Source organism: Myxocyprinus asiaticus, chromosome 10 (genome assembly GCF_019703515.2).
Source record: "Myxocyprinus asiaticus isolate MX2 ecotype Aquarium Trade chromosome 10, UBuf_Myxa_2, whole genome shotgun sequence".
Taxonomy (NCBI): domain Eukaryota; kingdom Metazoa; phylum Chordata; class Actinopteri; order Cypriniformes; family Catostomidae; genus Myxocyprinus; species Myxocyprinus asiaticus.
Window position 1 is genome coordinate 24998907 of NC_059353.1, and position 13908 is coordinate 25012814.

A 13908-nucleotide genomic window follows, 5' to 3' on the forward strand; every position below is an offset into this window, starting at 1 on the left:
TTTTGTTCTCATTCTGATGGTTGATGTGAACATTAGCTGAAGCTCCTGACCCGTATCGGCAGGATTTTATGCATTGCACTGCTGCCACACGATAGTTGCATGAATAAGTAGGTGCACAGATGTTCCTAATAAAGTGCTCAGTGAGTTCATAAGTCCCCGTCAATAGGAGTGGTCCCTCATATGCATACTACTGAATATAGTACTATAAGCACGTAGAATCATGTTTTGAAACGTTAGTGTGAAATCTTTTGTTTGAGAATAAGAGAAACTCTAAACTCTTTCCCTAACTTTTGCCCATCAGGATGTAAGCTGTAATGAAATCACAGCTCTTCCACGTCACATTGGCCGACTCAAAGCCTTGAGGGAACTCAATGTACACCGAAACCTTCTCTGTGTCCTACCAGAGGGTAAGTATACTGTCAGTGTGTACGTGTGTGTGTTTATATACAGTATGTGTGTGTGTCAGCCCAAAACAGGTATGTCGGTAGGGGTTGGAATCAGAAGGGACCTGGCGATACAATGTTGATATCTGGGTCATGATGACACAATAATATTGTGATTTTTTTTTTTTTGTTGTTGTTTTGTTTCGTTTTTTGTTTAGTGTATAGTGCAGTTAAAAAATGTAACATATATTGTGATATTTTACTCTCTACGATCTTTCATTTGTTTTTCTTTCATCTGCATTGGACTTCAGTGCCCTGTTATATATTTCATGTGCTCACAGGTTCATAAATTCCAGCAGTATGAAGGTAAACAGATTTGGCATGCTGTCCGTAAGGGAGGGGCTGGAACACGGGACTGGGCTTGAGCTATAGAAATGTGCAGAGATCTGTACTGGGCCTGGTCCTGTGTGAACAGCTCCTCATTCAGGCTCTAGTCATTATGATTCATTAATCCAGTTCACGTCTTGTTGATCAATGTTACAAGTCCCATTGAGGGAATCCAAAAAGCTGCTGCTCAAATTTTCAAAATTCTAATGGATCTGTTTATTTGGTCTGAAAACACGCACATTTTAAACAAATTCAAGGGGTAGTAATGTCATAGTGAAATAATCCTTCTGGTTGGTTGATGCTCTGATATTTTAAAGACAACCGTAAGGACAACTATTTTCATATAATTTGCTGTTAGCTATACAGCTACACTACATTACAAACACTTTTGAACTAGCCCCCTATGAAACAAAGACCCATTATTGCACATGATTTATTGCACCTTTTAAACGGTACGGTCTCAAAACTCCATTAGGTTCATTCCACATTCCATTAAGTAAATTGTATCTGTACAGGTCAGTCATTTTTATTCCACCTCTTCTTTTCAGTATTTCTCTGAAATATATAAGAGATGCTAACTATTTTTGGTGCAAGGTTTTCCCTATTCAAGTCCTTTCTTTACCTTTCAATATGCTTCAGTAATTGTGTGTGTGTGTGTGTGTGTGTGTGTGTGTGTGTTTTAGATTTGGCAGATCTACCTCTGGTCAAGTTTGACTTCTCCTGTAATAAAGTTTCCACTATTCCTGTCTGCTATCGAAAAATGACCCACCTCCAATCACTTCAGCTAGAGAACAATCCACTTCAGAGTCCACCTGCACAGGTAACACACACACACACACACACACACACACACACACACACACACACACACACACACATTTACTTATCTATCTAAATAGGCACATACCATTGACTTCTTCTGTTTTACATAAAGCTAGTTATTATTACTGTAGACCCACATTGTACCCAGCCTCTAAAAGAAAACTTATTGCATGTTAAGAATTTTAAAAGACAGTATTTGCTTTGTTTATAAATTGATTTTCCAACTAAGGATGTTCCCGAATGTCCCCAAAGAGTGTTTTTTTCCCGACAGTTTCCCCAAACTTTAGCCAAGTACAGTTCTTTCGCAGCTGCCACTGAAATTATTTTCTTTTTTTAGATCTGCATGAAGGGTAAGATCCATATATTTAAATACCTCGCCATGGAGGCTTGTCGTAGTGACAAGTTGGCTGATGCCCTGTATCTGCCTGTCACGGACCGCCTCAGCTTGACACGACCCACCAATGGGAGGTCAGTCCTCATGATTATTAAGTAGTATCAGTATGGCTGCATTAAAAGACATGAATGTAGAAAACAGTGTTGAATCTCAGAAAAAATCAAGGTCGTGTGTATATGTGTGTGTGTGTCGGCTGTCATTATCATCCTTATCTCAGGAGAATTCTTTTAATAGACTGTGGGGGTCATTCTCACAAGGCAGAGAGTGAGAGAGAGAGAGAGACCATAGGAATCTTTTCCCTTTCTCATATGAGATAGATAAGCTGCTCCTCTCTTTCTCACTCTCTCTTTTCTCTCTTGGTCTCTCTGCTCTTCACGACGCTTGTCAACCTTTAATCCCCCTCTTCCTTCTTATCTTCTTGATCTTTCTCTCTCCTCATTTTCGTTTTTTGTGTCTCAGCACTGAGGATATTGATCAGCACAAGAAACTTGACAGCGACTCTGGGCTGGGCAGTGACAACGGAGACAAACGCCTCTCTGCTACAGAGGTCAGTGTGTTTGTGTATTTGTGTGGAAGTATAGAGCCTGACCATCTTCTCCTCTTTATTTTCTCTATGTTCATTGCATGTTTTCCGTAATACAACCAAATAATTAATTTTTTAACAGAGCCACCCATTTAAAGGAATGACACTATTAATGTTAGTTTGCTAATGCTTTGGCTGCATCAATAAATGCTGAGATCAAATGCTTTAGGGCCAATCGTCTGATTGAGTTGTTTGTGGCTGATAGTTTACATCTCATAAACTATGTCATCGTCACACTGTCACAACACATGTTGTGGTGAATTCACTAAACAATTTAAGGCCCCAATATACTTCATACAAAATCTAAGAATGAACTGGTGTGACGTCATTTAGAACAAAATCTGGCCAAAAAGAAGGTGTTTTTTAGTTTGCTTCGGTGGCTCGTAATAGCTCGACCGGGGTGAACTTTTAGGAAAACTTTTTACACCTTACTGCCATTGGTCCACGTCATCAGTTGGTGTGACCTGGAGCTCCACCTACATTCTTTTATACAATAACAGAGTGTAATCGGCGCATATTATGGCCACGCGTTAGCGCATTAACGTCATGAATTCAGAATGTAAACAAGACAAATTACACATTTTCTACTGCATATACACTATATTGCCAAAAGTATTCGCTCATCTGCCTTTAGACGCATATGAACTTAAGTGACATCCCATTCTTAATCCATAGGGTTTAATATGACGTCGGCTCACCCTTTGCAGCTATAACAGCTTCAACTCTTCTGGGAAGGCTTTCCACAAGGTTTAGGAGTGTGTTTATGGGAATTTTTGACCATTCTTCCAGAAGCGCATTTGTGAGGTCAGACACTGATGTTGGACGAGAAGGCCTGGCTCGCAGTCTTCGCTCTAATTCATCCCAAAGGTGCTCTATCAGGTTGAGGTCAGGACTCTGTGCAGGCCAGTCAAGTTCTTCCACACCAAACTCGCTCATCCATGTCTTTATGGACCTTGCTTTGTGCACTGGTGCGCAGTCATGTTGGAACAGGAAGGGGCCATCCCCAAACTGTTCCCACAAAGTTGGGAGCATGGAATGTCCAAAATCTCTTGGTATGCTGAAGCATTCAGAGTTCCTTTCACTGGAACTAAGGGGCCAAGCCCAGCTCCTGAAAAACAACCCCACACCATAATCCCCCCTCCACCAAACTTCACAGTTGGCACAATGCAGTCAGACAAGTACCGTTCTCCTGGCAACCGCCAAACCCAGACTCGTCCATCAGATTGCCAGATGGAGAAGCGTGATTCGTCACTCCAGAGAACGCGTCTCCACTGCTCTAGAGTCCAGTGGCGGCATGCTTTACACCACTGCACCCGACGCTTTGCATTGCACTTGGTGATGTATGGCTTGGATACAGCTGCTCGGCCATGGAAACCCATTCCATGAAGCTCTCTATGCACTGTTCTTGAGCTAATCTGAAGGCCACATGAACTTTGGAGGTCTGTAGCGATTGACTCTGCAGAAAGTTGGCGACCTCTGCGCATTATGCGCCTTAGCATCCGCTGACCCCGCTCTGTCATTTTACGTGACCTACCACTTCGTGGCTGAGTTGCTGTCATACCCAATCGCTTCCACTTTGTTATAATACCACTGACAGTTGACTGTGGAATATTTAGTAGCGAGGAAATTTCATGACTGGACTTGTTGCACAGGTGGCATCCTATCACAGTACCACGCTGGAATTCACTGAGCTCCTGAGAGCGGCCCATTCTTTCACAAATGTTTGTAGAAGCAGTCTGCATGCCTAGGTGCTTCATTTTATACACCTGTGGCCATGGAAGTGATTGGAACACCTGAATTCAATTATTTGGATGGGTGAGTGAATACTTTTGGCAATATAGTGTATATTACTTTAAATCATCATCGAGTGGTTAAAACAGCTTTTGTTACTAATCTCATGTGAATTCTTCTCATAGAATGAGGCATGAAGTCATTGATAACACATTTTAATATCACCTTAGTTGAGGTTTTACTGGGCATCCTCATATTTAAATGTACTTTTAAACGCCTCCCACAGCGGTGTGGCCAGTTTCTGAATGCTTTGCAAACAGTATACTGTTGCTAAACCCTGAACAAAGAATGATGAAGAACTTCTGCGGAAGTATATCGGGGCTTTTAGCCACTTTAGGGCACTGTATTTTACGCAAAAAACCTTCGCCTTATTCACTAAGGACAGTTGACAATTGTAAAATTAAAGTAATTATTTTCAGTGTAATTGTTCAACACGGAGCGCCGGTGCAGGAAACACATATGCAGAGAAAGAGATAAGTAAGCCATTCATAGGATGATTCTCCCGAAAACTGTAAACACTGTGGCTCTTGAGCATCCCGACCAGCAAGCACTACAAACACTGACTCAATCATTTGCATAAGTAAGGGGTGGAACTATCTGTCATCATTATTTTTGCGATGTGTGTTCCAGCCATCAGATGAGGACAGTCTTAGCCTGAATGTGCCCATGACCAACATCACAGAGGAGGAGGGCCTGAGCAAAGACGACTCCACTGAACACATCAGCGCCCTGACAGGTGCTGCTCGCACACAAACACGCCCTCACAAAGTCAGCATGTGTGTGTGTGCGCAGGATATTACAAGCCTGTAAAGAAAACATCCTCTTACTGGGCTGACACAACATTACAGTTTCACTGTAGACAGCAGACTGGTTTATGTAACAGCCAATGTGTTTGGGGGGGTACATGTGACCCAGGTTAAACCCATGGGAGCATCCAGGACAGGAAGTGTTGATACTGGCTGGGAAGTCAGTGTCAGCACATAAGGAGAATTGAGGGAGGATGAGATGAAAATTTAGCACATTTCAGGAAAAAAGTAAAAGTGTGTGTGTAAGGTTTTGCCTAGACATGGAGAGTAAAACCTGAAATCCCTTACATTATGGGGACCGTACATGTCAATGGCTCTCACGAGGAACACGGCTTAATAAACATACTAAATAATGTCTTAATAACAATCTAAAAAAAAGTTAGGTTCATGGGTAGGGTTACTGGATAAAAAATACTCATCCACTGTGTGTGTGTGAACATATATTAACAAATGAGTACATGTGTGTCTTTGCATGTTTGCTGTTTATTCTATAAGAAAACTATAATATTTGGACTTCAGATTTCTGTAGGTTTTTGGTTAAGATTTATCTTCATTTATTGCTACACAAAGAACAAGTGAACAGAAAGAAAGGGGAAAAAAAATCAAGTACAAGCATAGGTCAGCAAGAAGTCTAGTTCATCATAACCCTACACGTTTAAAAACGTGTATACAACAGAAAGCAAATTGAGAAGTGTCTTAATATGAATCCGATTTTGAAATAAAACAAGAAAATACAAAATGGACAGAAAATGATGATATTAATAATTGCACATATGAAACATCTAAGTGTGTTCTAATGGAGTGTGTGTCAAAGTGTATGCTGAAGGAGTAAGTGACTTGAGAAGTGTTTGTATTAAAGAGAGTAATGCTGTAGAACAAGTTTTGTCCTGAACATATTAACATTTTCCTTTCATTTGTACGATGATGAGGTAGAAATAAAAGTGAATAATACATATAAAGATTTTTCAAAAATGTTTTCCTAGTGAGCAAATGCTAGTGTGTCCTGTACTCTGTGGATGTGAAAGTAGAGCTGGTTACATTTACAAAGTGACTAGAAAAACTCTTTTTCACATGTAATAATTCACAATTTGTTGTGTTCTGTAGCAGATAAAAGTCCATCTGAATCTCTAAAGGAGCAGCTGGGCTACAGAGGCTCCTCCCTCAGCTCACCATTTGTCAACTATATCAAGGTGAGAGTGTTCAACATTGTTCCACTTTATTGTCTGCCAGAACTGTGAATGACTTTCTAAGTAACAGAATCAGTTATGGCCAACTGTTCAGTAGGTTTTACCCTACTCAGACTAGTTTTGCTTAGTTTCCAAAGCAGTGCAAATTTCACAGGTTTAACATCCTTGAATTTACTTGCCTAGTGTCATTTTTAAAGGAGTAGTTCACCCTAAAATGAAAATTCTGTCATCATTTATTCACCCTCATGTAATTCCAAACCTTTGTAACACAAAACAAAAAAAATTGCGGAATATTAAGGCAGCTTTTTATAGTACAGTGAAACTAAATGGTGACCAGGGGCTGTCGAGCTCCAAAAATGACAAAAAGCCCCATAAAAGTAGTCCTCTCAACTCATGCGTTATATTCCAAGTCTTCTGAAGTAATGCAATGTTTTTGTATGTGGAAAAGACTGCAATTAAAGTTTTTATTCACTGATAATCTTCTCCTCTACTGTAATTCTCAAATCTTTTTCATGATCTTGATACTCAAATATGGCTCATCATGCCACGCCAGTTTGACATCGGCGATGCCAAATGTGATGGTTCTTGTGTCTCGTAAGTGATCGAAACATGCCAAATTTGAATACAGAATAAACAGCATATTCAAAATCAAACAAATGAGATTTGATAGCTGTGACGGAGGGGAAGATTTTCAGTGCATAGTGCTTTGTACAAAGCTGTCGATATGACTTCAGAAGACTTAAGTGCAGGAGTCGTGTGGACTACTTTGATGGTGCTTCTTGTCATTTGTAGAGTTTGACAGCCTCTGGTCACCAATCGCTTGAATTGTGTTCCATGAAAGAAAGAAAGTCGTACATGTTTGGAATGAAACGAGGGTGAGTAAATGATGACAGAATTATATTTCTTTGTCATTTCCCTTCTTCAATTCCCTCTGTATGACTGTCTCTGTATTTATTTCCTCTCTCTCTCTCTCTCTCTCTCTCTCTCTCTCTCTCTCTCTCTCTCTTTGTTTTTCAGTCTTGTTTGCCTCTATCTCAAACCATCATGAAACTTGGCATTTATAAAAGTTGTTTTTTTCTGTTCTAAAAGATTCATAAAATACTGTCCCACTTTACAGAATAATAAAGGCTGATCCTTTTTTTTGTACTTCTGCTTTTCTTTTTTATTTAAAGTTAGCTGTTTCTCATTGTAGTTATGCTCATGTTTTAGCCCTAGCTTCAATATTTTAAACCTCCTTTTGTTCAATGCAATATTTATCTACATTTCCTCTACTGTATGGTCCCCTCTTATTCTTCTTCATATTTGCAGATTTCTCTTCATTCCATGCTTTTCTTTTCATTTTTTCATCTATCTCTCTTCCCATATATTTGTATGTACCAGTCAAACTGACAACATCTCATGGCATCATTGGATTGGTGTGGCAGCAGACAGTGTTTATGTGTGCATCAGCAGTTCCCTTGTGAAGTAATCAGCGTCTAGCGGGACATTGTGTGCAGTGGGGGTGTTTGTATTCCCATCTGTGTGTGCGTCACCTTCTCAGTCAGGCTGTGTTGATTCTGGATGATTTTAAATTCCAGCCAATCAGGCCTTTAGTCCGTAATCACGTGACAAAAAGTTGATGTTTGTGTGGCTGTGTGTTTGAAGGGTCGAGGTGCTGACATTGATGAGCCCCTCAGGATAGAAGAAGACAGCAACTGGACATCAGAACAAACGTTTGTTTCTATCTGACTTCTTTCTTTGCATTTTTCTGTATCACTCTGTTACTGCACCCCCCCCCCCCCCCTCTAATTATCACATTACCTGTCTCTCTTACCTCACACTCCTTCTGTATGTTTGTCCCACCCTTACTGCCGTGGATATGGGGGGCTTTTATTAAATTATTAAATTATTTTATTAGTTATTCAGTCATCTATTAATTGAATTTAATAAATTAATTGAAACTGTGTTCAACAGGTCAAAGGTCAATATGATCAATCAGCTAAAGGAGGCTGTGGAGATGCTACAGGATCCTAACAGGTAGGTCAACGGGTCACAAAACATGGATTATCATCACAGTGTGACTCGCTCTATTTAATTTTGCACTTCCTGTTATGCAAGTATTTTGTTATTCATTGGAAAAAAAAAACAGTTCTGTTTCTCATCAACATTGCAAAGTCATTGCTTAGACAAAGCATGTAATGACGCTATAAACTATTCACAGTATAATAGCAGATGATTTGTCATCAAATGCATTTCTTTGACTAAGATACAGCACTGGCAACAAAGAGAGGCCTTCCATAACTTGCATGGTTAGTTCAGTTGGTTGGACTTGATTAGAGGAATGTAAAAAACAATCTGAATTTGCTATTTTCTACCCTAGTTCGGTCTTCTCATTGATGGTGTTGTTTTGTTGACCATTGATTTCTCTGAAATGAAGCTAGTGTTAATAGTGTTCATTTGTGTTTGTGTAGGGTTAACATGAACTCAGCTGATCTGTCTGGCATTAAACTTTACCCTGTGGAAATGGTCACAGTAGATGAATCGCTCAAGTAAGTCACAACTGTCCCTGATTCATCTGTACATACATCTTAAGCATCACATATTATATATTTTTTCACATATGTTTTGCTGGTTTAAGCTGGTCTAACTGGTCTCCTAGTCTGGCCCAGCTGGCATTCAGCTGTTATACGCAGATGTTACGCCAGCTGTTATCCCAGCCTGACCAGCTGGCAAGTACCCAAAACCCCTCTAAAACCATCAAACCAGACCAGCCTGATCCGTGCTCAAACCACCCTAGGCCCGTGGATGAGTTAGTAATGTCAAATTTGAAATCATGTTTTTTTTTTTTTTTTTTTTTTTTTTTCCTGCAGTGGCCAGGAGAGTGATGAGGGTCAGATGACGCCTAAGGTAAACCATCATCCTCATTGATGTGTGTGGATAGATGTGTTTCTAGTAACTCACAATCTTTAACATTGATGAGCAAGTTTCATATACAGAAAGCTTCAGGCAGACCAGTGAGTCACACTGGTTCCTCTGAGCATCCTTTTCAGTTCCTCTTTGCTTTGGTGCTGTTGACTGCAGTGTTTCTCCAGAGTTACTCTGACATCAGTGGACTATTGTTAAAGGGTCACCCAGTTTCTCCATGAGTGCCTCATGAGGATTCAGTTTCACATACCATTTTAGACTAGTTTTTTACCTCATAATTAACATATCCTTGCTGAGAACTTTATTAGGAACACCTGCACACCTGCTTATTCTTGCGTATATAATCAGTTAATCTTGTGGCAGCAGTGCAGTGCATAAAATCATGCAGATACGGTTCAGGAGCTTCAGTTAATGTTCACATCAACCATCAGAATGGGGAAAAAAATTTAATCTCAGCGATTTCGGCCGTGACATTATTGTTGGTGCCAGACGGGCTGGTTTGAGTATTTCTGCAGGGTTCCCACTCGTCCTGGAAAACCATGCATGGCGATACAGCTTTACACCTCAGGATGTAAATAAATATTTGATAATGCAACAATCAGAGTTCACTTATATGGCAGTTACCAGTCACCCAATGATTTCCGCAATGCAGAAAATACGGATGGGAATCATGGAATCCAGTCATAAAAATGGCATTTGCTACAAAACGCAGAATGTCACGGAATGAAAAATGAATGTTTGTTGCACAATTCATCAAATTAAAATCGCAATATTTCCTAGTGTGAATATTAAACCGCTAAAGGCTGTGATTAAATAAAATAAATAAATAATCTGCAGGTGCTGCCTACTTCAAAATGAAAGTGTTGAATGCTCTTATTTTTGTAGATGACAGAGAGCAGAGCACTCTAAAGTGCACAGCACATACAGACAATAAAGTAAACTGTACGTATTTAATTAAATCACAGCTTTTTGGGTTTTAATAATCACACTGGGCCATGTAGCGAACTGCTTGTCTGGAGGTGAGAAACTACTGTAAAAAACACACAGAAACGGCAAAATAAAAGCTTGATTTAGATGGACGTGTGAAATGGGGATAAAAAGGCCAAAACATTTATAATACTACTGTTTATATGTACTGCTATAATAATAATATATGTTATGTTAAAAATGTAAGTGATTCTATTTTCATTCGATCCAAATTTTAATGAATTCATTTGAATAGACACCATTTTAATAGTAAAATGTAATTAAACTGTTGAATACGGAATTCAGAAAAAAATAACCATCTAATAACCACAGTATACATAATGACCTCTTGTGTGTTTTTGCTTAAATATTTAACCAGTTGGGCTCAAAAATGTCCTGGAAATGTCCTGGAAAGTTGTGCCTTAAAAAGAGTGGGAACTAGGGATGTAACGGTATGATGGTATACCGTGGTATTAAAAACAGACGGTTTCCATACTGTTGACTTTTCCTTAATGACGGTATTGTGTGAAAAAAATAATATATATCAATTTAAAAAATCCCAATTAAATGAATTATATTTCCATTTACTAATGGTTCATTTAATAAAAATAAATAAAAGTCATTCAGAAAGTCGCATTCATCACCTCATGTCACTCTGTCAGACCAACGGACAGCAGCACATGAGCGCTGTGTAGAACCAAATGTCGGACTCGGAGGAGCCTCTTTTCCCCCCACCTAAGCAGTTAAAGTCCGCTGTGTGGGAGTATTTCAGTTGTTTAAAAGACACAAGAGGCAACATCAGTGTTGATGGACACCTTATTTGCGAAAAATGTCGGAGAAAAGTGTCAGCTCAGTCAGGAAACACTTCAAACATTAAGCACCATCTCCAAGAGCACCATCCCACAGAATTTGTGTACATGAATGTAAGCGAAAAACTCTGTGAATTGTCTGGTAATCAATTAAAAAATATAGATCCCCTTTCATAGAATACATAAGCAGATGCAATACACGTTTACAAGACTAGTTACCCATTATTTGGAATTGGTTTATAAGCTTACGTTGTGTTAGTGCTTCTGCTTTCTAAGCGCTTATCTGTAACATTTTAAAGACTAAGGCAATGATGTATTTGCAAAATAATAAAACCCACAGAAAGTCAAATTTACTGTGGTAAAACATTAATATATTACCTACAAATGTTACCTGATCCATCATTTTGGGTCATTTTGCCCCCCAAAAGGCATTTTGAATGAACGAGAAAAGTCTCAGCCATCAATAACAGATTAAGAAAAAAATATATAATTCACATATACAAATTAATGGACAAATGTAATATTATATTTTAAACATGTTGGCAATATACTCCTCTCGAATTTATTGTTCTAGTCAAATAATGAACTACGGGCATTAGATGAGGTAAATGTCGTGCGTTAGATAACAAGCCGACTCCCCGCGGTTGAAACACAGATTTGGTATGCAGATTAAACATTTTAGTAAAGTATACTGTATCTTTTAAAATCTCTGATATTTTCCATTTTGTGCTACTTGTAATAATGTACACACAATGATACACCCGCGAGTGTTGCTCAGTGACGCTGCTCGAACTTGAGGCAAAAACAGTGATTGGTGGTCATGGCAAAGACTGTCAAAATAACAATTATTTTGTGAATTTCATGAAAAGAAAAAAGAAAAAGAAAAGAAAATGAAAATCTCATTTTGATGGAGCAGTTCATAAATGTATCTTGTTCGGCTCGATTTGATTTCATAAACTTTTTAAAATTACATCCATTCATTACACTGCAAAAAATATTTTTCTCAAGATATATTACTTGATTTCATTTACACAATATATTTACACAATATAATATAATGTTGTGTTTTCAGGGTAATTTATCAAAATTCAACAAGGTTTATGCTTAAAACAAGGCTCCCCCCTCAGCACAGATAACATAAATATGCTTACTTTTTTGCATCACAACCTACCCTGACTTGATATAGAGAACGAATTTGATTTGACATGTATTTTACATTTTTCAATTATATTAAAAACCATTTGACTTATTGCAAAAAAAATTTTTTTTAACTTTTTTTAAACTTGATTTATGATTATCTTATGTTTATGTTTATGTCATGTGATTAAGAAAGTGTTCTAAAGAAATAAAGTTAAAGAACTTTTCTGTGTTTATCAGACATGTGCCAAACCTAAAATTAAACCTTTAATTTTAGCACCATAATACCGTGATACCAAGGAATTTTTTGTGATGGTTTTCATACCGTGAAAATTTCATACCGTTACATCCCTAGTGGGAACCCTGTACTGTAACTGCTGATCTCCTGGGATTTTCACGCACAACAGTCTCTAGAGTTTACTCAGAATGGTGCCAAAAACAAGAAACATCCAGTGAGCGGCAGAACTTGTTTGTAACAGTTACAGGCGATTGTGCTCAAACTGCAGCTTATTCCCAGTTCCGTGTTATCACTGGTGTGATGTGCAATGTGGTCTGGAAATTATAGTGTGATGGTGTTAAGGGCAGTAATTATCATTGAAGGCAACTCCTGGAGAATGCTGGGAGTTCCAGAGGAAGAGACAGTACATTCTAGAACGGGCCCGGCTCGATGCCCAGCTTGCGTGCCAACAGTATGCCCTGCACCTGGCACAACAGGTAATTCAGCATCTAGCCTATAGATGCACCTTGTTTGACCTGTGAGTCCTTGTGCAACCTGTTCAGGTCAAGTAGGGACATTGTTAAAATGATTGGAACTTTAATCTCACAGAAAAATCATCAGGTGCCAGTGTGTTTGTGATTTTGTACAGAAACCCCAAAACAAGTGGTTCCAACGTGTCTGTCGCATTATTGATATTTGTTTGTGCTGTGGTGACTGCTTTCTTGTTGTGCTATAGTTGTGGCATTGTAAACTTACAGTTTCATTTTCACTCTATTTATTTGTTATATTTGTGGTGCTGGATTGCATGTCTGTTTTGTTTATTTGGTAACACTTTACAATAAGATTCCATTCATTAACATTAGTTAATGCCTTAGGTATTCTTGAACTAACAATGAACAGGATTTCTTTTGACAGCATTTAGTAATCTTTGTTAATGTTAGTTTACAAAAATAAAATTGTTCATTGTTAGTTCATAGAGTATTAACAAATGCATTAGAATGTGTTGAAATGAACATGAACCAAGATGAATAAATGCTGTAAAATTAATGTTCATTGTTAGTTCATGTTAACTAGTGTAGTAAACTAATGAACTAACAAATGGAACCTTATTGTAAAATGTTTTACGATGTACTGTAAACTGCATGACCTCATGAATTCCTTTTAAAGTTTGGGTAGAAATTATATTAAAAACAAGTTTCAACTCCTGTGGGGATTGAGAATCATGCGTTTGTCTTTCTTGATAATCTAGAGTAAGAAGAAAAGCAAACAAATAGTTAGAGAATGAGTTGAGACAAAGAGTGATGTAGAGGCTGAGAACACTGATGCATTGTTTCACTATGTGTAAATAGCAGCTGTGTTAAATATCTTACATCATCTCAAGAATCCCACAGCCTGTTTTCTCACTCTTAGGAGGACGTGATTGGCCAGGAAGGATCAGGTGATAGTTGTGAGAACCAAGTTACCAAGGTAAATCCTTTTGATGACTCAAAGTTTTATGTTAGTAATAACTCTGGCCATATGC

The 13908-nt window shown here is 38.4% G+C and overlaps 1 protein-coding gene across 9 annotated transcripts in view; it reads left to right on the forward strand.

Moving 5' to 3' along the window:
* lrch1 (leucine-rich repeats and calponin homology (CH) domain containing 1) overlaps window positions 1–13908 on the forward strand; it is a 72644-nt gene that overhangs the window by 29835 nt on the left and 28901 nt on the right. For 6 of the 9 annotated variants that reach the window (XR_007898274.1, XM_051708336.1, XM_051708338.1 and 3 more), the window contains exons 4-15: window positions 302–407; window positions 1454–1590; window positions 1930–2060; window positions 2446–2533; window positions 4991–5096; window positions 6271–6356; window positions 7998–8065; window positions 8307–8369; window positions 8804–8881; window positions 9203–9239; window positions 12770–12883; window positions 13797–13853. Coding sequence is in view for 8 of the 9 variants with exons in the window: in XM_051708336.1 (XP_051564296.1) it covers window positions 302–407; window positions 1454–1590; window positions 1930–2060; window positions 2446–2533; window positions 4991–5096; window positions 6271–6356; window positions 7998–8065; window positions 8307–8369; window positions 8804–8881; window positions 9203–9239; window positions 12770–12883; window positions 13797–13853 (1071 nt within the window). In the remaining variant the exon portion in view is untranslated. The remainder of the gene's footprint in view (window positions 1–301; window positions 408–1453; window positions 1591–1929; window positions 2061–2445; window positions 2534–4990; window positions 5097–6270; window positions 6357–7997; window positions 8066–8306; window positions 8370–8803; window positions 8882–9202; window positions 9240–12769; window positions 12884–13796; window positions 13854–13908) is intronic. The other 3 variants (XM_051708335.1, XM_051708337.1, XM_051708333.1) reach the window with 2 other exon arrangements.